This window comes from Myxocyprinus asiaticus, chromosome 33 (assembly GCF_019703515.2).
Source record: "Myxocyprinus asiaticus isolate MX2 ecotype Aquarium Trade chromosome 33, UBuf_Myxa_2, whole genome shotgun sequence".
Taxonomy (NCBI): Eukaryota; Metazoa; Chordata; class Actinopteri; order Cypriniformes; family Catostomidae; genus Myxocyprinus; species Myxocyprinus asiaticus.
In genome coordinates, this window is record NC_059376.1 from 21,900,421 (window position 1) to 21,926,593 (window position 26,173).

Below are 26,173 nucleotides of genomic sequence, written 5' to 3' on the forward strand. Positions count from 1 at the left end.
TAAACCAGTTCATATGGATTACCTTTATGCTTTTATGTTCTTTTTGGTGATTGGAAATGTTGGTCCCAATTGACTTGCACTGCATGGACATATACACATCAAATCTCCATTCAAATGTTGAGTTTGAGACAGCATAATGGTGAGTAATTGTTGATAGAATTATTATTTTTGAGTGAACTATTCCTTTAATTTGAATCACACACATCACTAATATCAGTGATGGTCAGACTATCTGAAAATTTAAATTCCAATCACATTTTAATGCACAAATGAGGGAATTTTAAGTGACTTTACAGTATAAATGCCATGAACGGTGCGTTTGTGTGTCAGTGAGTTAAACTCTGAGCGTCACTGAGCCGTACTGTGGACGTCAACCGGAGAAGCAGCTCCTGTCCGGAAGAGCATGTGAAATATTCAGTGCTCTGATGCGTACGTCGTCAGCAGAGGCTCGTGCCAAACTCCCGTGAAAGTATACACTAACAAATATAAACTTTGATAGTGAATGCAAAGTGCTCTGAGTTCACTTTAATTTAACGATCGAGTGATGGAAAATGTTCCTGGACATATCGGATACATACACACAGTGTTAATGACACAGAGTAACACAGAGGAGACACACTCTTACTCTTTTTCTGTGGAGAGATAAAATGATGAAACAAAATCTCAAAGGTTTTGCTCCATGGGAAATAAGGGCATGTGGATTTAAATCAAAGAGCATTAAAATAATGTGTGAAAGTGAATTAGGACAGAAATAGTTTACTATTGGATCATATACATTTTATGATATTTTTTTACAAAATGTTTTTATATATTTGTAAACTAAAAATGTAAACTAAAGTCATATTTAAAGTATTAAGAAATATTTTGATACTTAAAACATTTTTCATGTCATTCATAAGTTTTTAAAGCTTTAAAAGGAAATCATAAATTTTATCATCTATTTAAAAAAAAATAACACAAAGATACGTAAAGATGGACAAGATTAGAGAAATGCATAAACAAAGTGTAACAATACATATAATATAGAGTTTAAAACATATAGACAGATATAGCATATGACAGCAAACAAGTAGATGTCTATATTTCGATATGTCTAAGTATACATTATAACTATATCCACAGGCTAGGATATATTTGGTGTAAAGGGGACTTGTAAAGAAAGAACATGTATCGAGTATTTTATATTTAATCAGTAGGAATGGACATCTAAACAGTTTATGTCATAAGCCCACAAAAACCCCTGGCAAATCTGTAGAGTACTCATAATAATAATAAAAAATAGATAAATAAATTTAAAAAACACTCTTGGATCTTGCTTTAGCACCCAGGAAAGTTAGGGGAGAGTTGAAACGTCTCCGATGATCAGGGAACCTTGAGGGACCGAGTCATTAAAAAAAAAATTTTTTTTTTAAAAAACATTGACACCCATGAAGGCAACACACCACGGCAAGAGCCAAGGGCATGCGAAATCCCAAACAGGCCAACTAGTGCAGGCTGTCACTATTCCACCATGGGACACCGGTTCTTTAGGACAGTACTTAAAAGAAAGATAGAAGAGTGTAAAAAATTACATACGTATACAGAAGGTACATACGTATACATCGTCCTCATATGCACACTTTATTAAAATATTTGAATAGTATTTAATGGGGTGTGCAAACTCGTAAGGCAAGAGGGGTTTGTAGACTTACGATCTCCACTATACCAAGGTACAGTATAAAGGGAGAGTACTATTATGTTATATAATGTAGTATTCAATATACAACAATACTGTATATTTTCAAATACACTGTTCAAAAAAATTAAAGGAACACGGAATCATCACAGTATAACACCAAGTCAATTAAACTTCAGGGATATCAATCTGTCCAGTTAGGAAACCTAAGCGATTGTGAATCAATGTCACCTGTTTTGGTGCAAATGAAAGTGACAACAGGTGCACTGGAGAGGCAAAAGCAAGACAACCCCCAAAAAGGGAATGGTTTTTCAGGTGGTGGCCACAGACAATTGCTCTCTCCTTATCCTTCCTGACTGATTCTTCTCTAGTTTTGCGTTTTGCTAGTGTCCTTGTCACTACTGGTAGCATGAGGCAGTACCTGCAGCCCATTCAGGTTGCACAGGCAGTCCAGCTCCTCCAGGATGGCACATCCATACGTGCCGTCGCAAGAAGGTTTGCTGTGTCTCCCAGTACAGTTTCTAGAGCATGGCGGAGATACCAAGAGATGGGCTGTTACATGAGGAGAGCTGGACAGGGCCGTTGAAGGGCATCAACCCAGCAGCAGGACCGGGGTTCTGCACCTTTGTGCGAGGAGGAACAGGAGGAGCACTGCCAGAGCCCTACAAAATGACCTCCAGTGTGCATGTTTCTGACCAAACTGTCTCCATGAGGGTGGCATGAGGGCCCGACGTCCTCTAGTGGGACCTGCGCTCACAGCCCAGCACCGTGCAGCTCGATTGGCATTCACCAGAGAACACCAGAATTGGCAGGTCCGCCATTAGCGCCCCGTTCTTTTCACAGATGAAAGCAGGTTCACACTGAGCACATGTGACAGATGTGAAAGAGTCTGGAGACTCGCCGTAGTGAATGTTATGCTGCCTACAACATCATCCAGCATGACCGGTTTGGTGGTGGGTCAGAGATGATCTGGGGAGGCATATCCTTGGAGGGTCGCACAGACCTCCACGTGCTAGCAAACGGTACCCTGACTGCTGTTAGGTACCGGGATGAAATCCTCAGACCTATCGTCAGACCTTACGCAGGTGCAGTGGGCCCTGGGTTCCTCCTGGTGCAGGACAATGCCCAGCCTCATGTGGCCAGAGTGTTTAGGCAGTTCCTGGGTGACGAAGGCATTGATGCCATTGACTAGCCCTCACGTTCCCCAGACCTGAATCCAATTGAAACCTTTGGGACATTATGTATCGTTGCATCCGACACCGCCAAGTAGCGCCACAGACTGTCCAGGAGCTCACTGATGCCCTGATCCAGGTCTGAGAGGAGATCCCCCAGGTCACCATCCGCGTCTCATCAAGAGCATGCCCAGACGTTGTCGGGAGTGCATACAGGCATGTGGGGGCCATGCACAATACTGAGTCACATTATGAGTTGCCGTGATGAACTTCACGCAAGTTGGAACAGCCTGTGATTTCAATTGTTTACTTTAATTTTCGGTGTGAGTTTGAATCCAGCCCTCAATTAGTTGGTGATTTTGGTTTCCATTGACCGTTGTTATGTCATTTTGTTCTCAACGAATTACACAATGTACAGTAAAGATTTTGATCTTCAATATATTTCGTTCATCAAGATCCGATGTGTGATTTAAGTGTTCCCTTCATTTTTTGAGCAGTGTATATATAATAGAATGATATAATAATGTGATGAGATTATAAAATAACCATATACAATATACTATAATATAGTATAAACCTTCTAATATAGTAGAATGGCAAAGATTATGTAAACATGCATATTGAGATCTGTGTAGATACGTATTTTCTATATTTTGAAATATAGAGAATAATTTTAAAAAAAATCATAAATCGAATTTACATGTATGCAAAACAGAAAATTAATATTACAAAACTCAAACTTAATTACCAAAGTCTATAATAGTTAGCAGAGTGATTTTGTCCAGGGCTTTTGTGGCAATCGCTAACAGAAGGATACTTTTTCATCTACTTGGAAAAAGTTTATAAAGGGCACCATATTTCAGAAAAATTATTTGTGCATCGCTCTGATGTAGCAGCTATTTTTTCCATTGATATATATTCTAATAATAAATCGAACCATTGATTTTCCATTTTTTGTAAAATAGCTTTTTTTGCAAGTGTCAAAGCTATACAGTTGTGCTCAAAAGTTTGCATACCCTGGCAGAAATTGTGAAATTTTGGCATCGATTTTGACAATATGACTGATCATGCAAAAAAACCTTTTATCTTTTAGTTAGTCTAGTCTTTTATTTAAGGATAGTGATCATATGAAGCCATGTTTTATCACATAGTTGTTTGGCTCCTTTTTAAATCATAATGATAACAGAAATCACCCAAATGGCCCTGATCAAAAGTTTACATACCTTTGAATGTTTGGCCTTGTTACAGACACACAAGGTGACACACACAGGTTTAAATGGCAATTAAAGGTTAATTTCCCACACCTGTGTCTTTTTAAATTGCAATTAGTGCCTGTGTATAAACAGTCAATGAGTTTGTTAGCTCTCACGTGGATGCACTGAGCAGGCTAGATACTGAGCCATGGGGAGCAGAAAAGAAATGTCAAAAGACCTCCGTAACAAGGTAATGGAAATTTATAAAGATGGAAAAGGATATAAAAAGATATCCAAAGCCTTGAATTTGCCAGTCAGTACTGTTCAATCACTTATTAAGAAGTGGAAAATTCTGGGATCTCTTGATACCAAGCCAAGGTCAGGTAGACCAAGAAAGATTTCAACCACAACTGCCAGAAGAATTGTTCAGGATACAAAGAAAAACCCACAGGTAACCTCAGGAGAAATACAGGCTGCTCTGGAAAAAGACGGTATGGTTGTTTCAAGGAGCACAATATGACAATACCTGAACAAAAATGAGCTGCATGGTCGAGTTGCCAGAAAGAAGCCTTTACTGCGCCAATGCCACAAAAAAGCCCGGTTACAATATGCCCGACAACACCTTGACACGCCTCACGGCTTCTGGCACACTGTAATTTGGAGTGACGAGACCAAAATACAGCTTTATGGTCACAACCATAAGCGCTATGTTTGGAGAGGGGTCAACAAGGCCTATAGTGAAAAGAATACCATCCCCACTGTGAAGCATGGTGGTGGCTCACTGATGTTTTGGGGGTGTGTGAGCTCTAAAGGCATGGGGAATCTTGTGAAAATTGATGGCAAGATGAATGCAGCATGTTATCAGAAAATACTGGCAGACAATTTGCATTCTTCTGCATGAAAGCTGCGCATGGGACGCTCTTGGACTTTCCAGCATGACAATGACCCTAAGCACAAGGCCAAGTTGACCCTCCATTGGTTACAGCAGAAAAAGGTGAAGGTTCTGGAGTGTCCATCACAGTCTCCTGACCTTAATATCATCGAGCCACTCTGGAGAGATCTCAAACGTGCGGTTCATGCAAGACGACCAAAGACTTTGCATGACCTGAAGGCATTTTGCCAAGACGAATGGGCAACTATACCACCTGCAAGAATTTGGGGCCTCATATACCACTATTACAAAAGACTGCACACTGTCACTGATGCTAAAGGGGGCAATACACAGTATTAAGAACTAAGGGTATGCAGACTTTTGAACAGGGGTCATTTAATTTTTTTCTTTGTTGCATGATTTTGCCATTCTGTTATAACCTACAGCTGAATATGAATCCCATAAGAAATAAAATAAATGTGTTTTGCCTGCTCACTCATGTTTTCTTAAAAAATGGTACATACATTACCAATTCTCCAAGGGTATGCAAACTTTTGAGCACAGCTGTATATATAGGCTTAATATAAGGCAATGCAGGATCGATCTCTGATATATCTCCAAGTACATAGAGGAAGGGAGAGAGTGGAATTCTGACATTCAGAATGGAAGACTGTTTCTCCGTTACCTCAATCCAAAAGTGCTGTACCAGAGTACACTGCCATAACGAGTGGATGTATGTGTTTAAACTGTTGAGATTACATTGAGCACAAATTGCTGAGTTAGAATGACCCATTTTATATTTTTAATATTGTGTAATATGTGTTCTGTAAATGGTTTTGTATTGAATAAGTTGTAAGTTTGTATTTTTAATAAATGAAAACGTGTTTTTACAAATTTGTGTCCACAAACTGGGGTCAGGAGAAAAAGACAATTCTGTGACCCATTTTTGAGTGAATAAATGCATCAAGTGATCTATACTGAGAAATAATTTATATTTTAGATAATATTTGATTTGCGGATGAGAAAGCTTTAATCTGTGTGACAAATGGTGATGACTGAAGTGCGTTATGGTCAATGTTTATTTTATTTTTAATTGCATTTTGTATTTGTAAATAATGAATAAATTGTCCATTCGGAATATCAAATTTGGCTAATAGATCTTTGAAGGAAATAAATCTGTTATCCTGGAAGTGATGGTAGAGGTGTGTGACTCTGCATTGTTCCCATTTGCTAAAATAAAGAGGCAATTTATTAGACTCAAAGTCAGAGTTGTGCCATATTGGGGTATACACGCAATACAAATGGATACAAATGCCTTTTCTGCCTCCAAAGAAACTATTGTTGCCTGAGATTGATTACGTTGTGATATGCTAATAAGACTGAGAAGCCTTTTTATATAACTGGAAGAGTGGTGGCCCTTGCTGAAACCAGTTTGATCACTGTGGATAACTGAGGGAATTATTGATTCTAAACAAGTTGAAAGAGCTTTGGCGATTACTTTTATATCAGTACTAACTAATAATAGTGGACGATAACTAGATGTAAGAGTCGGATATTTATCTGGTTTCAGTAATAGTTTTATTGATGCTGTATTCATATGGGATGGGATCTGACCTTTGGCCTTTATTTCTGTGACCATTTTAAAGAATAATGGACCCAGTATATGCCAGAGGTGTCTGGACCTGGGGCTTTATTATTAGGTATCTTTGTTAATGCATTGTGTAATTCAGAGAGTGTTAAAGGTGAATCTAGAAGATCTACTTTTTCTTTTGTTAAAGTTGGTAAATTTAGATTATCCAGAAAATACTGAATGTCTGTCTGGATTATTTTTTGAGGAGTATAAACCGCTGTAAAATGTTACAAAGGTCTGGTTTATTTCATCTGGTGATAGTGTGTAATACCCTGTGGAATCCTTGATGGCAGTTATGACCGATTTGTTATTATATTCGTATTCATTGTACCTGAGCTGTTGTGCAAGTGTTATTTTTTTATTATTATAATGTTGTCAAGCTGAAATTTTAGTTTTTGTAATTGAATACATGAGCTTTGATCCGGTTTACTTGCATATATGTCTGTTAATTGTTTAATTTTTTCCTCTAAATTATGTTCGTGTTTTTCTTAAAGGAAGAGTAAGAGATGATTTTCCCCCTAATTCCCAATTTCCATGTCTCCCAAAGTGTAAAATTATCTTTAATAAAGAAAGCCCATTCATCCCTAATGAATTTATCAAAATTCAGATCTTCCAGTAGTGAGGTGTTAAAGCACCAAGTGGGGGAATTTTAGCACTAAAAGAGTCAATCTGAAGATTTAGCGATATGGGTGGATGGTCACGAATTATTATTGGGTGTATTTTGGTGTTAATGATATTTTGAATACTAGAATTACTTAACAGAAAAAAGTCAATTTGTGAGAATTATTGATGTAGAGGTGAAAAGAAAGAATATTCTCTAACTGTCGTATTTTCGATTCTCCAAGACCCAAATCTTCCATGTATTCTTTCATTATTGTTGATGGTTGAGAACATCTTGCATTTCCTGACTTACTGGACTGATCTAAAGTTGGATCTAAGACTGTATTAAAGTCTCCTCCAACAATTATTGTTGAGTTAGTAGATAAATTGGATATCTGTGAGAAAAGTGAGTGGAAAAATGCAGGATCATCCTTATTGGGACCATACAGATTAACAATCGTAAATGCTTTATTGTGAATAGTTAAAAGGATAATGATGTATCTACCTTCTGAATCTGTAATTGTGTCATTAAGAAGATTAGTGACACCTCTTTGCAAAAAAAAAAAAAAAAGGCTTCAAATGTAACATCTAATTCATTCTTCTTGCCGTGATTCATTAAGCAGGATGGCAACTGTATGTAAGAGTACAACAAAATAGACATCATGAAAAAGAAACAAACAATAGACAACACTGAATACTAATGACAGGTGAGACACTAACATATTTAAAACTAAGAATTGAAAGAAAATGTGATTTGGGGATGATAATCAGATGTGTGTGTTAATCTCAATTTGAGTAAGTTTGGGTGTGTATGTGCAAAGATGTGTGTAATCACTGTCCAGATTCAGTTGTGTAGGAGTGCAAGAAAGGGTGTGAAGTTTGCAAGGCAGCAGTATTAGTCAGGCATTTGTGTAAAGCTACTAGATGGTGTGGTAGATTAATTGTGGTAAAGTTGACCGTCTATGAACAGTTTGTCAACAATCATGTAGACACGTCTATTATTCAGTATGTGTTGCTTAATAATTGGAAACAAGATCTTCCGACACCCTTGGAAATTGATCGTTGATACCAAAGTTCATTCCTTTAAGTTCTTTTACTTTACTTTTAATCAGTTCTTTTTGTTTGTAGTGCTCCAGTTGGCGAATATAGGTCGGGGACCTTTGGTGGAAATTTTGCCAAGCCTGTGTACATGATGGAAGCTAATCTGGTCAGCAGTTTCTTTTTGAAGTTTAAGCTTCGATGTCATAAAGTTTCTGATCAGAGCTTCTGGGTTGTCTGTGTAGGAGTTTTCGGGGATTCCTGTAAAAATCTGATTGGTTTGTATATCGAGTAAAGTTTCATTGAATCTTTTGTTTCCGGAGATGAGAGTGTCAACTTGTTTGGTGAGCATTTCAACTGATGTCTGCAGCGATTTGTTTTCTGTTTGAAGACGCTCTATTTGGTCGTGAGCAAACTTTAAACTGGATTTAATTTCTTTTCTCTCTGAATATAATAACTTGAGCAAGTCCAAATTCGTATTGATCAGAATCAGAATCAGAATGAGCTTTATTGCCAAGTATGCTTCCATATACAATGGAAAGCTTCCCTTGCACAAACAATAAAATAACAAGACAGAGATAATAATAAAAAAACAGAATAAAAATAAAAAGCAAATAGAAATATAAGTATATATAGAAATAATCAAGACAAAAATATATATATGGTACAGTATGTACAAATACAATTCTGTTATATACAGTGCAAGGGGACGTAATGCAGAAGAGGTAGGATATGTTAAATAATATAACTGACTAGGCTTTGTATTGCACTTAATTATAGTATAGTTTTTAACTGTTCATGAGATGGATAACCTGAGGGAAAAAAACTGTTCCTCTGCCTGACGGTTCTGGTGCTCAGTGATCTGTGGCACCGGCCAGAAGGCAACAGTTCAAAAAGGTAATGGGCAGGGTGGGGTCCAGAGTAATTTTTTAGCCCTTTTCCTCACTCTGGACGTGTACAGTTCTTGAAGGGAGAGCAAGGGGCAACTAATAATCCACTCAGCAGTCCGGACTGTCCTTTGTAGTCTTCTGATATCCGAATTCGTAGCTGAACCAAACCAGACTGTTATTGAAGTGCAGAGGACAGACTCAATGACTGCTGAGTAGAACTGTATCAGCAGATGGAGTGTAAGACACCAACCTCAATGTCTGCGGTCAGTAGATCTTCTGTATCTGTAACAGAATCTTTCTTTTTCCATTTGGCAGGGTTAGTGTCTGTGTTTTGAGGGGTGGTTGTAGCAGCGTCTGCAGTCGGCATGTTGTAGAGCTCGTAGTAGAAGTCAACGAAGTTTTCCAAGTCATCAATATAATCCACTTTGAGTGTTTTTTTTTATATCTAAGTATGAAAGCAGAGATAATCCAAAGTATCTTGAAAGTATCCCGGTATTTTCTTAATGGCCCATCTATCATCTATTTTTTTTTTTTAACCAAATCATCTATTTTATTTCTTGATTTATGTATTTGAAGTTAAATATGAAAAAATTACTTTTTAAGGTGTATGAAGCACACATACTGTACACCTGACAATTTGTATGACAATTAATCGTGAAAGCCCTAAAAGAGACAATTAATCATCATAGCCCTAAACCAGACAATTAATAGACATAATCGCAATTATTTGTTTGACAATTAATCGTCAACCAAATTTCATAATCATGACAACCCTAGCCATGCAATGCTGCTGTTCCTAGCAAAGTTACCAGCCAACTGGTGAGTAACTCGTACTGGTGAGGAACTTGAACCAGATTCTCAACCTCATAGAAAAGTGAAGCAATTCCCCTCTCTACACAACACTTTTTCCCCAAAGAGCTTCTAAAAAGGCTGTATTAAAAGGATGAATGCAGGCCGAGAAACAAAGTGAATTGGGGTAATCGAAGCCTAAACGCCACTGTGAGTGAGCTTTTGTGTCAAGAAAAAATACCATTCAAAAGACAACAACTGTGAAATGGGCACAGATAACAAGCATTTTCCATGGCAACATCTCGAGCTCTGCCAACACTGGGGTAAATAAGAGAACGACTTGTGATGATGCTTGTCATGAGACAGAGAGGTTAAGCACTTCCTTTAACACTGCCATTATACTGCAGCTGGGGAAATGTGTGAGCATTCCAGAATATGAACTTAATTACCCCAAGACACTGTCAAAAAATATGGATTAAATTGTTCCTTTACCCCAAACACTGTTATGTGCACTAACTTATTAAAGATGAATAATCATTAAAGCAGTGAAAATAACAACTTTCTGAAGACCTCTACTGAAGGGTGAAGGGCATACAGAGAATTCAATTCAATGATGATGCAGAAATCTGAAAAAAAAAAATTGAGAATTTGTTTGTTTTGTGGCTTTTATTTGTCAGCTACAGTGGAGAGTGACACAAAATTATTGTTAGCTAGAGAAGGGGAAAGGGATTGGGAAACGTTGCAGGCTGGGCTCAAACCAGTGTCACCCGTATGAATGCCACAGCTCAACACGTCTGGGGCATGTACATGTGAATGCTAATCACTAGTGGCTTCAATCCAATACACAGTCAACCCTGCAAAGATTCATCAAGGTCATATTAATATTCCCGATCAACAAAACTGTTCAGATGAGCATTCAGGGACCGTCAAATAATCTGAATTGACTGGTTATAGTACGCAAACAACAACAAGTCCATTTCTGGACTCAATGTATCCTAGGAGTCGGGGTGAGTAGTAGAGGTCGACCGATAGTGGATTATGTCGATACCGATAACAAAGGTGGTGGAAAAGGCAGATAACCAATTAATCAGTCGATATTTAAAAAAAATCTATCTATATAATAATAAAGAAATCGTGTTTTTTCCTTACTATAAAGGGCACAGACATTGAGGCTGCAAAATGAAAAAAATCCCAAAAGCAGTTTATTGTGCAACCCAAATTCCAATAATAATCAGAAAAATTAAGATTTGGTGCATAACGCAGGACTTTTTACTTTAAACAAACCCGGAATACACCTGGGACAATTATTTTGAAATGACAGAGATTTGGCTCCGTTATAGTGCTCTATATGTCAGTATTTACCAACTGAAGCTTTTTGTAGTTTATAGATTCACCAGATGAAGAGTTTTTTTATGAATATATTTCACCAGATGAGGTTTAGTGAGGTTATATCAGTCTACTTCTAGTGAGTAGATCCATGTCGTGGGAGCTGGCACAAAGAGACGAAGAGAGAAAGCAAAGGATTGCCCAGCAGTGAGTGGCATGACATCATGCTTTCTGGGAAACAGAGGAGACACTGGTCTCTCTGTCCACTGAAAATTCTGTGCAACCATGCCTTCCCTGTGGGATTTCCTGTTTATTTACCCCTCTGTGTGTAAAACACGCACACCCTGGAAGAGAACTACACGCACACCTCGGGATAGAATTATGCTACTGTGAACACTTAGACACATAAAGACTAGAAGTATACACTTACCAAGCACTTTATTATACAGAAAGACCTGTACAGCTATTTATTCATGATTATCTAATTAGCCAATCGTGTGGCAGCAGTGCAATGCATAAAATCATGCAGAAACAGGTCAGGAGCTTCAGTTAATGTTTACATCAGAATGGGGAAAAAATGTGATCTCAGTGATTTTGACCGTGGCATGATTTTTGGTGCCAGACAGGTTGGTTTGAGTATTTCTGTAACTGCTGATCTCCTGGGATTTTCACACACAACAGTCTCAAGAATTACTCAGAATGGTGCCAAAAACAAAAAAACATCCAGTGAGTGGCAGTTCTGTGGACAGAAATGCCTTGTTGATGAGAGATTTTGAGAGCTAACAGAATGGCTACGGTAACTCAGATAACCACTCTGTACAATTGTAGTGAGCAGAATAGCATCTCAGAATGCACAACATATTGAACTTTGAGGCGGATGGGATACAACAGTAGAAGACCACATTGGGCACTTTATTAGGACCATAGTGTTCCAAATAAATTGCTCGGCGAGTGTAAGCTTACCTCATAATATCGGTATTCTAAGGGCAAGATCAAAGTTTTTACTTATTAATATTTTTGGGAAAAAAAGAGATTTACCACCACTCAGACTAAGTGATGGGCCTATACTCTATGCTGCTTCTATGACTCCATGTGAAGTAAAACAGGAGTCCCAAAGTCCAATGAAGATGAATAAGAAACAATGAGTGCAAGATCACAATATCACAATTTTGAATTGGAATACACAAAACAAAGAATCACAATCATATCGCGATTCACAACCCACAAATACATCTTCATACAAACACATCCAAATGCACAGGGACAAAGAAAACGGAACAAGCAACAAAATGCTTAACGTCACTAATGCCTCAAATAATAACCACAGGTATTTGCAGCTAACAATATAATCCCTGTGGGATTAACAATCCAAATAAGGCTAGAATGGACACAGCCTCTAGTCACACTAACGCAACTCAAGAACACATTTATGGCTAGTGGCCTCTAATTTCACAGCAACAACCATAGACGTAGGGGTATGCAATAGGTCTGTATCAAAACCTGGTGAGCTGCCTCTGTATCTATTGCCTACATAGAAAGTTACCTTCTAAGGCAGCATCCTGACAGAAATGGAATCTCAGGAGTGAACCATTTGCAACACTCTACCTAGGCAGCATCTCTGTGCGCCACACAAATAGCACTCCGCACGAGAGATTTGTGTCACTGTAGATTTCATTAGAGTTTGACATTAGCGTGTTGCTAAGCTAACAATCATCCTCTCAAGCACAGAGCGGAGCACTTTTTCTGGAATGCGTAATGCCTTAATAAGCATATAAATACATAATAAAATTAAATAAAAAAATATGGGGAAAACAGTACATTTTTAATTAGACAAACCAATATTTTATCAATAGTTTTTGGTATCCAATGAATTAGGCTCATAATCAGATTTATAATAAACATTTCTTACCTTCCCTAAAATGCTGCCACTGTTGGCAGCTTAATAGGTTTTGAAACAGAGCTAATATGTCAACATTACAATCAATATTGTAAAGAAAATATCTTGTTTGTTGTCCTCCTAAGTTGAAATGAGATCTATGTCCAAAGCCACAACACCCTAATACCTTCAACCCCAGCATTTTTGACTAAAACCCCACTAATCTATGAGAAAGACCCCCTTACTGCTTTTCTTGCAGTCATGTGGCTGTGAAAAGCTTTCATCTTTGCAAGTGGCAGGTCATGTGGGCGTCTTTAAAGATGGGGGTAAAGTTTCAGTTTCCACAGCTAATTGTGATGAATGGAATGATGTGGCTGTTGCTGGCAGAGCTCACTAAACCAGTTATCAAAGGAAACTTTCCTTAGGGAGCTGGAGAGACAGGCTTTGATGATGATTACTTTAACAGACTGTCTCAAAAACATCTCACTTGGGATGTCTGACAGAAACATCATGTATGGATTACCCAAATTTGACATGGACATGTGGCATCGAGTGACTGTTCAATAAGTCGTTATGATGAATAATAGTTACAATGGTATGTTATTAGATTAATGTTTATTATGAAGCAGCAAAATCAATTCAAGAGCATAAGGGTGGGTGGTATGACCATCATTGTAATGCAATATGTCATGATGATATGCCTATTTTTGCCTGAAATACAAATGGAAATATTTTGTACATTAATTAACCACGTGGTGGTAATGACGATTGTTGGGTAATCCAGTGAATTTAAGATTTTACAAATGAAAGGTACTTCATCTCATTTGATTATTTTTTTCTTTTGTGCCCTGAATTTTTACATTACTCCATATTTCTTCATCATTCTTACGTTTAAATATAATAAGGCATTCGGCCTAAAGGTAGCCACGCAAATATACCTACCACACTATTAACGCATATAAAATCTCTACGCATTTCTGCTTTCGTGGGGTTTATATAGTCATATCGTCCAGCCCTAATAGATAATAAACTGGTGTATATTAAGCAAAGCGCTGCTCACCAGTTTCTGGAAGAGGTCGCCCACACATTGACGGTGGCTCCACTGTTGCACCCTGGGTAACAGGCCATCATAAAAGTCTTTGTGGATCTCGTGGAGCTCAGGCACTTTGAAGAAAATGGTCTCTATCTGCTGCAGGGTTAACACGGGCTGGGAGGTGGTGGCAGCAGCTTTCAGGGGCTTCATAGGCTGTGATAAAGAACAGTGGGTTAAAGGAAGTCAGTGCGCTCTCATTTGTAGGCTTCTGGATGCACTGTAACGTGCAAAGCTCAGTACCACTGTAAATAGCAAACTTTCACCCTCTTAAGTGAGAGAGTGTGCGATAAAACAGACACAGCCAGGGTCAGAAATTAATCAGGGCTCAGGGCAAAATGTCACTTAAAGTGACAAAAATGCCCCAGATATTGAATTTTTTATTTTTTTATTTCCTTATTTGTAACGTAATATATTTCCGTATATTTTATCACATAAAATATGTGTTGATATTAATTTGATTTTATTGGTAACAGCCTAATTGTTCAGATTAACAATGTATTTTAATGAATAAATAACTTCTTGGAGAAATGTCCTCTGGTCTAATGAAACAAAAACTGAACTGTTAAATTGAATAAATTGAAGTATTTGACATAAATGGAAGACACACTGTGGGGCAGATTCACCAAGAATGAATTGCAGCCAATAAGTGGCATTTTTTTGCATGCACTCTCTGCGCTGGTTTAGCGGCCCATTCACTAATGAAATTATGCAGCTAAGACAACAGTGCAAACCAACCACAAAATCGCCGCTGAGCGCAATTTGCACGCGCAATTCTGATCTTGCGATCTGATTCTGAGCGCTCTATAGTGGAGGATGCCGCAGACCACTGTATTTGACACACCCTGCCGGGACTGTACAGCATCACTTTGATCCAGACACCTGGATCATCTCTTAAAAATGCATAACGTGTGCTTGACGACACCACACATCTGGATATATGCCAGGTTATAACACTCTTCTCCATCTTTTGATGATTATTTGATTAATTACTGCTGATATAATCGATTGAAAATGTTCACAAACACATCTTTTAAATAAACTGTATTTTACAGCCTACTTTCATTTGGCGGTAACAGCGCAATCTAAACTGCACCAGGCAATTTTTGTGAATGAAGCGCAATCTACAATGAGCCTAATTTACATAGAAAGGAGGCATGTTTGCATAGAAAGGAATGACATTGACGCAGCGCAATTTCAGTGCTGATGGCGCCTGCTAAAACAGATTGCTTGAGGTGAGTGTATAAAATGTAGGTTTTTGCGCTGAAATACCACACGCAAAAGTGTTTAGTGAATCTGCCCGTGTGTTTTATATGGTTAAAAAACTAAATATGTCCTCATAAAATGCCCTCTTAAAATCAACACCAGAGCAAAAATATTGCCCCTTAATGCTTTAAAGGTGCACTCAGTTATTTTTTGAAGTGTGTCGAAGAAACTTACATTGGCTTACAGTGACACCTAGTGGCCTGGAAGCTGCATCATTTAAACAAAGTAGTTTTCAGTTAGCAAACATTGTAGATATTCACTATGCACAGTAAACCAGGATTAATTTAATCCATGAATGAAAGTGTCTAATAACAGGGCAGTTACTGAGATTGAGTAGAATTCAGCTAGTCATGTGATCCTAACATGGCTGCCCCCACGAGGGCACCCCCACCCCATGTAGAATAAAAGAGCTTTTATAAGGTTACTGATATTTTACTGAAACTTTTTAAACGAGGAAAAAAAATTACTGAGTGCACCTTTAATAAATCTATTATAACAAATAACTTTCTGACTCTGGACTGGATCTGAATATCATATTACTCACCAGTAAGAGTGCCTCCAAGTGGCTGAGATAGGTCTCCTCACTGGCAAGGATCCCTGATAGAACCCATTTCCTCATCTCCAGCCCTTTCTTTACATCCAGCTCCATCTGGGAATGTCCAAAGAGATGAGTAGAGAGGATGAAGAAAGTCCCAGTTACACAGACACATTTAGGCCAGAAACATACTTAACGCAAGCATACACAGTCCGTTTGAACACACTTAACGTGCGTTCTTGTTCTTGCATTATTGTGGCAGTAACAAGCCTCAGTACTCATGAGGGCGATAGAGTTTCCTTCAAAAGTCTGTGCCATTAAACAGGGTGTTATTGTTTTCATTCAAATTGCTATGAATACTGTACATTATCTTTAACTTCATTACTCAGCAATATTCTCTTTAAACTGTTGTTCTGCCAGTACAGTAGTTGTCTTGAAAGAGAAAACTCATTGAAGAAGTCGACAGTTCACACCAGTCTCGGCTATAGCTCCCCTTGTGGCAACACTGATACTGCAACTTGTACTTGTGTAGTGTTTTGAATTGCGGTTTGAAACATTTCAGAACGCAACAATGCATGAAATTAAGCTTGCATAGCTAGAAGCATATGCGTTCATGTACTGTATTTGCGTAGAGTATTTTACGGGCCTTGCAGTTCAGCCAAAACCACACATTCCAGTCTACAGGCCCTAGAAATTCTTCTGTGGGGTAATCCACATAAAAATAATCCCAAAACCATACAGATTTACAGAGGTGAACTAAAGGCCAGGTAATCCCATATACTGATATGGAATGGAGGTCAAAAGTTCAGAGCATACATAAATTTGAATTAGCATGAATGTTAGATGATTTTGAGGATGATTATTGTGAAATACACTGATGCTAAAAATAACATGAATAAAAAGCAGTAGTAATTTCAAACCAATCGGCTACATATTATTTGAAAGCTAAATTTTTACATTTTCTGAAACGATCATGGTGCTTGACCATGCAAACCACGGGGACATGATGGTGGGGTGTTATAGGTATTTGCTAGGTGGTTGCTTACTGGCCTAAGTCAAAAAAGCCTAGATATGGCTCGAGTTCCTCTATCAATATAAGTGCATGGAAATTTTTCGCCCACTTTATCATCCACTAAAGTCAAATCACTTTAAAAAGCAATAGCACACTTCTTATCAAGAGGCCACATGATTTGATGTATCATTCATTTCTGTAGCACACATAACAGCATGGGATCAGTTTAATACTTAGGGTTTAAGTTTTTTTTATTTATTTTTTTATTACCTAACCTTAAATATGAGCAAAAGTTACAGAGCTGCTTGCGTTAGTAAGCACTGCTAATAAAATATTTAGTGATACACACTCATCATACAGAAGAAAGAACTGGAGCACCTCTTTTTATGACAAAACACAGAGGTGTGCATTACCACAGCATGAAGGTTAAAACTAGGCCTTTATGTCTGAATGTCCCTTACTAATTTATTGGACTCCAGGGATCCTGAGGAGGGAATCTGTCTAATGCTTCGACCCTTCGGGTGAAGGCGCGGGGAGGAGAGGGAGTCATCCGTGTGGGACGCAAGGTCAGTTTGCACACACTGGTCCTCCCCTCGGTCACCATCAAAAGTGTATACTGGAGGTGGGGTTCCACCAAATGGGATGTCTGCAAATGGAAACAGCAGAGAGGTCAGGTCAAAAGTAATAATAAAGGATTTCATTTACTTTGAAAGATATCTGATATCAAAAGGAGTTCTATGATGTTTAGTTTATGTATATGTACTTTGAAGCCATTTATATGTACTCCTAAAAGTTGACAAAATTACCTATAAGCAGATATTTACATTAACACAGGAAACAAAACTGCACTTGTCAAGTGATTTCATGGGATCTTTAAATCATTAAATAAATAAATAAATAAAGCAAAATGCATTTAATATAGATCATCAATATAATATCAGTATAATATAATTTCCATTGACAATACAGTGGCAAACACCCACAGATGGGTTCTCAATTCAAGCTTTTCATCCTAATTTTGAGTGCTTGATATAATCAATACGTCCTTCAACAGAGAAAATATCTCATACATCTCTAATCTCTTAAATCTAATCCACAGAGAGGACTGCAACCCTTGCCAAATGAGCATTTATTACCACCAGAGGTTCTCCCTATTCAGCATTAAGACCTTGACATATAATTGAAAGCAACAGCTAAATTCTGCCTAGCGAAGACAACTAAAGCCATTAGGAATTTATCACCCATTTAAAATTTATTCTTGAAAACATTATATGCCACCTCTCTAAATTACAGCCTCAATTAAACCTCCTGTTCATCATTAATACATGACACAGCAACTAAATTATTATAAATGTGTGTTGTAAAACAGTGATTGAATTGTATTTTTTTCCTTGGATAAATGAAGATAGATTTGGAGGAATGTTGTGTAGAACTGTTTTGTAAAAAAAAAAAAAAAAAAATCACAAAAACGGAACACAAAATATAGCATTTGTTGAGGACAGTGCAAACAAAACATAAGAGGCATTTCTAATGCAATTTTTGGCTAAACTTGAGCCAACATTTTCGACTGTTGCTGTGACACAGATTTGTTACAGAAATCCAGGGAATACCAATGATACTTACCAAGAAAAATCGAGTCGAGTCAGTTCTTTATTATTCCTCAAGCCTCACACAACAAATGAACAATGAAAGACTAGAGGAGTCCAAGTCATGCCTCTGTCCTGACTGAGACACTCTTTTACTGGCAGTGAAAGGACAATATGAAACATAGAACCACGACAGCTATTGGCGGAAATATGAAACCAAAGTCAAAGCACTCCATTTAGGAGAAGACTGGCAAGGCCATATTGAGCAGAAACAAAAACCTCTTAATCACTCCGATAGCAATGAATAATTCAACACCATTGTTCTTGTTTTAATTACCATTGATGAGGATTAAGGGCTGCATGGATGAAAAGCTGCATTAGTAATGCCGTTTTAATATACTGGCATGTTCGGATTTTAAAATTGAGGAACAGCTGCTAAGCTACAGCCAAATAAATTAACCTCAAATAGAATAAATATTCAACACAACTGTGCTTAAAGGAATAGTTCACCAAAAAAAAAAAAAAAAAAAACTCATCGCTGCTCTTTTCCATCCAAAAGCTTTTAATGACCAAGTGCTGTGAAGCTCCAAAAAGGACAAATAAGTAACATGAATATTGCAAAAGTAGTCCATATGACTTTCTGCTACATTCCAAGTCTTCTAAAGCCATATAATAGTTTTGTGTGAGGAACACAGCTAAATGTAAGCTGTTATTCACTGAACATCTTGCCCTCTTAGCTCTCATTCGCACTTCTGCATACTGAAACAGCATGTTGCAATCAGCTTTGAGACACAGAAGAACAAGTGACATTTGGCATCCATGTTTGAATATGCGCAAGCGCAGATGAGATTTGGTCACAACATGTTTTCGTTTTGGAAAAGAGTCACATGAAAATACGAAATGTTTCCCTTTGTCTTCCCAGAAGAGAGGAAGTCAAATGGTTTGCAATGACAAGAGGATATACTGTATTATAATATGTAATGATTCTGAAATATTACCTTTGTTCAAGGCAGGCACTGTAAAACTGAACAAAGTGGACAAAACTCATTAACTTTTTAGGAACACAGATTTGATGTGCCCATAAATTTACTATAAATTAAGGTTATCCTTCACATCAAGTGTGATTCATTGCAGCACTGGCTTGGGAAATTATGAATCCCCAAAGACTATGTTGTGAGCAACAGTGACAATTGTGAGTTATTCCTCTGTCTGTTTTTGTAGAGTAACTTGTCTACAAACAGTCATTCATTTCCCCAGTCTGAACAGCTCAGCACTGGCAAGATATTCAGATGTACGCATATTGACCATGTGTCTTTCTTACACTTTCAACACTGGAAGTCTGATGCTACAGTCCAGATATTTTCCGTCCAATATTTGATTTGCTGTGGTATATTTTACCTTTGAGGGCATGTTTTCCTGAATCTTATAAAAAAAATGGCATAACTGTATCATCCATTTGACAAATACTGAATACTGAAATACATTCTCAGTCTGAACAATGATGGCTGTGACCTATAAAATCAAATCAAATACAAAAGCAGCTGTAAATAAAGCACAAGATATCATAAACAAACACACTTATACAGGTTTTGCAGCTCTCTAATATCTGTCACAGGGGATTTTGATGTATTTGCATTTCTGTTTAAAATTTTGGAGTGGTTACGTCATGTTAAGAAATGTCAGGGTTTTTTCCCCCCCATCAAAAATCAATTTGTATTAGCCACACATCCAACAACACTCACTTCTGAGACAATATGTACAGATATATGATCGCCACATGTCACTTGTCTGCAGAAACACTAAACACATTACTAGATACAGAATAGAAGATCATGAAACATATCAAAGGCTAGATAAAAATTGGAATTGGAATTGGAACAGGAATTAACCACAAGGGGCATTTTTGTCATTTTCAGTGGCATTTTTGCCCCAAGCACTGGTTATTCTGAGACTCTGATTTAAGCACTATCCAGTTGTGTACACACACACACGCACACACAGACAGTCAGTCAGGGCCATCAATGGTGAAATCTACTCTTATTGATAACTAACAGCTCTTGCTTTACAAACAATGCAAAGTGTGAACTTTGCACTTGTTTTTGAGACTATAAACTATTCCTTTCCTCTTCACCTTTATGGCTATGTTCACACGGGCAGAAAAAATCTGGTTGTTTTGGCCTATCTGACTTAAATCTGTAAGGTGTTTGTAGTCTGAACAGGACAAAAACACATAAAATCCGATATTTACAAGCCTGCTCCAAACCACTTTGGAAGGTGGTTTGGAATCCGATTAAAACATTTTTTTGTTAATGTGTTTTAGTCAGAACAGTCAGATCGGATTCATGCAGGTTTTTTCCGTCATTTGTTGTGTGTGATGGTTTGTTTTGTCAGGTGATGTGACAAGAAGACATAGGGTCTGTTCCAAAACTTAGTGAGCGTCCTCCGGAGGCAGCATTTTAAGACATCACAGGCACGCTACCGACACGAAGGCTGTTCCAAAAGGTAGGTATCTTAATTATGCTGCCTCTTTTTTTAATTTATTTATTTTTTATTTGGAATGCCCAATTCCCAATGTGCTTTTAAGTCCTCGTAGTCACATAGTGATTCGCATCAGTCCGGGTGGCAGAGGATGAATCCCAGTTGCCTCCGCATCTGAGACCGTCAACCCACGCATCTTATCGTGTGGCTTGTTGAGCGCGATACCACGGAGACATAGCACGTGTGGAGGCTTCACGCCATCCACCGCGGCAACCACACTCAACTCACCACTCACCCCACCGAGAACGAACCACATTATAGTGATCATGAGGACGTTACCCCATGCGACTCTACCCTCCCCAGCAACCGGGCCAATTTGGTTGCTTAGGAGACCTGGCTGGAGTCACTCAGCACACCCTGGGATTCAAACTAGCGGGTGATAGCCAGCGTCTTTTACCACTGAGCTACCCAGACCCAGAATTATCCTGCCTCTTAAGATATCTCCTTTTGGCCAAATTCTAAGGTAGGATCACATGTATTCTTCCCCGAGCAAGCGATCCCAGAATGCACCGTGATGAGATCGACGGAAAAAAAAATCCAAGATGGCGGACGAAGCGAGAGAAATTTTGATTATAAATATAATCCATTCAATTCTAAAAAGTATCTATTAATAACAGTTTAATATGTCACAAAATAATCAAAACAAGCAAGTACAACCCCCCCATTATTTATACTTGAATTATTATATTATTACTTAAAAAGTGAGTTCAGTATGATCATTTTATTATGCCCTTCAACAGTAGAACCCAGTATGGTTTTTTGAAGGGAACGGGGCATAAGGATGATCACTTCTGAATGGAATGCAGCCATATGTCATGTATATGTGGTGCCAGGGGGCAGTGGTGGCTCAGCAGTTAAGGCTCTGGGTTACTGATCAGAAGGTCGGGGGTTCAAGCCCCAGCACTGCCAAGATGCCACTGTTGGGCCCTTGAGCAAGGCCCTTGACCCTATCTGCTCCAGGGGTGCCATATCATGGCTGACCCTGTGCTCTGACCCCAGCTTGGCTGGGATATGTGAAAAAAAGAATTTCACTGTATATGTGCAAATGTATAATGTGTGATAAATAAATAGAATTAATTAAAAAATTAATTACAAATTAATTAATTAAAAAAATATGTTACAGGGCAGCCAAAGCAGTGGAAACCTCTTTTACATTAATACAGACACTGGCTTTACCCACCCAAAGAGATGCCTCCCCAACACGATAAGGTATTGAATGTCTCTAGCGAAGTTGTCCCGTATGGGACTTTGTAATTTCGGCGAAAATATGGGACTTCCTGGCTACAACGGGACAGTTGTAAACCCTAGCAGCAACAAACATTGCATATGCCACCTCTCCCATTTTTTAAGCTGTTGTCTTTGACAAATCTGATAATATTTAGATACTCCCCTCATGAAAAACATAAACAATGGCAATACATCCATTGCTGAACACTTACGCATGGTGAAAATACCAAATAAGTTTGCATTGTATATAAAAATAACTATTTTTTGGTTTCATAAAATCCATGGTTTCAAATTATTCCATTTATTGTGGAATAATACCTACGGTTTCACTTCCTCTTTAAATTTTTTTTTTTTACTTTTTATACATTTACACTTGCAGCTTGCTATGGCTTTCTGTGATATTTTTGTTCTCACTTCAGTTTTCTGCTGAGAACCAGGTTATACAGATGAATGAAGTTTAATAAACAGTTGACTCCTCAAATCATTAGCAATCAGTGTTTGTTCAAAGAATGAAGCACGACTGTCACCTACTGAAAATGTCTCTCCTGTACTCTCCTGTTGTTTTTTGGTCAGAGCTCCACTGCAACAGACTCAAATCATTCAGTAGTCTACAGGCTTTTGGAGTAAATTAAGATGTTTAGAGTAGGCAATGATGGGAGGAACTGGGAATTAAATCACCTCACAGAGAAACAGGAAAGAGAGGACTCCGGAAACACTGAGGCAGACCTGTTGAGTGGCCTGTTAAAAAGAGAGAATAATAGATAGCGCCTGAACAAATAGAGATCAGGAGAAAAAGAGAGAAAGCATAAGAGGATTACACAGATAGAGAGAGGTCTCTGTTTGAGAGGAATGCTGTTTGAATGTAGAAGGAAGAGCCATGCCAAAGGGCAGTATGTGTTCTTTTGTGATTAGCCACTAGCATTGAGATTATGAGAAAAACAATTCCTGTCCCCAACATCCCCAAGGCTTTCTGCACAAAAGTCATAAAACAAAGTTTATAAGAAATCATAAAAACAAAAAATATTGCAAAAATGCTACATTTATTTATTTATTACATAGCTCTCTGAAATAAGTTTTTTATTTTATTTTGGTCAATTCCGCAATTGCACGATAAAATATTTTAAAAATGTGCATAATGACTGGTAACTGTACAATTGAACCTTGTCCCTTAGTCTTTTTCTTTTTCTTTTATTTCTTTGGCAATTAGCCATGTATTAAGTAAAAAAAATGACAAGCTTTAGATAGAAATAGCTGGTGTGGAACAGAGCCACTGGTCACCATGACCGTGAATCAGCCACTGAGGAAGTGTGTGGGGATGTGTGACCAAGACACTCAACTTTCCACAGGAAACACACATGCGTGTGGCAAGGTCATCTTTCCAACAAAAACACACATTTACATATAACCCAACCACTCACACACTCATACATATGCTCCCACACACTTAGCCTGTTAAGAGGTCTGTGAAACAATCATAAAAAGGCCAATACAGGTAGTACAATATAATGTGTTTGAACATGTAATATGTGTAATATGTTCTCAGATGAAGTTACAGAATCACAGCCAGAACCCTTTGATAAAAATTTAAGAGCCACAGTTCACCAGTCCAAGGCAAGAATTCCTTTGAACAATTTCATGTCTACACTTGTCCAACCAAATATGCTCTCATGTAACACCATCATACAAATTCACAGATATAAACAAGAAGTTTTAAAAAGGCTTCTGAAGAAACAAAGCAGTAAAAATGTATTTTCCCTGGTAGGATACATTAATTATTAAGAAATTGTGTCTGAAATGCAACAATAATATATAGTAATATAAAGCTAGTATGCTATATAAGCCTCAGAGACCAGCCATAACAAAACTGCAATACATGTTTACAGCAATTCAATAATACAGAATAAAGATTTTTTTTTCTTTCTAAATCTGGGTTAAAACTACAGCAGCTCATGCTCTGAAATAAATCAAAGCAACAAGGAATAAGTCAATATTTGGCATGAAAATATTTACAATTTGAATTATCTAAGTATTCGACTTGCTGTGTCTTTTTTTTTTTTCTCCCCTTTTCTCCCCAATTTGGAATGCCCAATTCCCAATGCACTTGTGGTGGCGTAGTGACTTGCCTCAATCTGGGTGGCGGAGGATGAAACTCAGTTGCCTCTGCGTCTGAGACCATCAATCCACGCATCTTATCACGTGGCTTGTTGAGTGTGTTACTGCGGAGATGTAGCACATATGGAGCCTTCACACTATTCTCCGCGGCATCCACGCACAATTCACCACGTGCCCCACCGAGAGCGAGAACCACACATTATAGCGACCACGAGGAGGTTACCCCATGTGACTCTACCCTCCCTAGCAACCAGGCCAATTTGGTTGATTAGGAGACCTGGCTGGAGTCACTCAGCACGCCCTGGATTTGAACTCGCAACTCCAGGGGTGTAGTCAGCATCTTTAATCGCTGAGCTACCCAGGCCCCCCCGACTTGCAGTATCATAATTCCCAATATGTTTAGTTACAGAAAATTTGTAATATTAAAAATATATATAATATAAACTTTGGTAAATACTTGGGGTGGGCTTTAGTGCTGAAAAATCTTGAATGATTCACACAAAAGGGCCAATTCAGTAAATCAAAGAAAAACAATAAACTACATACAAATGGTTTTCAATGCTGTCTAATAAAACTTTACAGATTGTTAGAGACTGCTCTGAGATGAAAATTTCGATCCAAATTTTAGCTTCCTAGCTTGTTGAAGAAAATTCAAGCATTTGTTCCTGCATGCCTAATTATAACATTTTAATTATTATAACAGTATAATTGTGCAACCTTTAAAAATGCACACAAATATCCAATTTTGCATCATTTCTCCAAAATGCACTACCAAGAGAAAGCATGCAAACTCATCACATATAACCCAACACGAGGCAGGTTTCACACTCATGACGCAATAGTAACATTTCTATCCTGTGCAAAAAAATACAAATAAAGTCAATCTTCAGCACTGCTCCTGAAAGGGACCAAATAATTGCAATAATTAGGATGTCAGAATAATGTAAACTTGTCAACGCTTATCTTTGCTTTATGCATCCCAGACAGCAGCGAAGCACCACCCCTCACCTGTCAATCAACCTCAGCTCTAAAACAAGAGTTTAAGCTTTGCCGGTTATGAGTGGCTTTAAAAGGAAATAACAGTCTGACCATAAAAATTGGAAAAAGCGAACACATTCACAAGCACAGGAACTTCACAGATATTCTGTGTGTCTGATATCAAAATTCAAGTGACAGATGGAAGCACACACATCTGAAGCTCATGTTAACACAGGTACTCCACTGAAACAACTGATAATTTTGCGCTAAGCGTTGTGTTTGTGCTTAGATTGAATTTCAAATGCACCTCGGAGAAAAAGCGTGCCGGTTCTATTCGCACTTTCCTTGTCTTTTCTGACTTTTTGCTGTTTATTATCATGCAGTAACACACACTGACAGTTATTGATGTATGTCGTTATGAAATCAGAGACCTCCTCTCAAAAATCTGAACACAAGTGGTCACAGGAGACGCATTTAATAGACCAGGTGTAAACAGCAATGCGTCTCACCTGACCACATGTGATTGGATCAAAACTATACCAGCTGTGTAAGCGGTCAAAAGCTCTAAACTCATATATAAAGACCTCTGAGGCAAACTAAGATCAACAGGACATACGTGACTGTGAAAATATAATTGTGGCAGGTTTACATGTATATACAAGTATGTATGTATCAAAAGCATGTGGCTATTATGGTTGTTTTAGATGTAACGTGGTTATTGTGTCGCAAATTTCCGTAACACCTCAAAGACCAACCGGTGGACATTTTT

At 38.0% G+C, this 26,173-nt stretch overlaps 1 protein-coding gene across 2 annotated transcripts in view; it reads right to left on the minus strand.

Moving 5' to 3' along the window:
• Window positions 1–26,173, minus strand: part of LOC127424329 (breakpoint cluster region protein-like) — a 70,660-nt gene that overhangs the window by 22,483 nt on the left and 22,004 nt on the right. For both annotated transcript variants that reach the window (XM_051669403.1, XM_051669402.1), the window contains exons 2-4: window positions 17,425–17,609; window positions 15,961–16,065; window positions 14,121–14,306 (exon numbers count right to left, since the gene is read on the minus strand). In XM_051669403.1, the coding sequence (XP_051525363.1) occupies window positions 14,121–14,306; window positions 15,961–16,065; window positions 17,425–17,609 (476 nt within the window). The remainder of the gene's footprint in view (window positions 1–14,120; window positions 14,307–15,960; window positions 16,066–17,424; window positions 17,610–26,173) is intronic.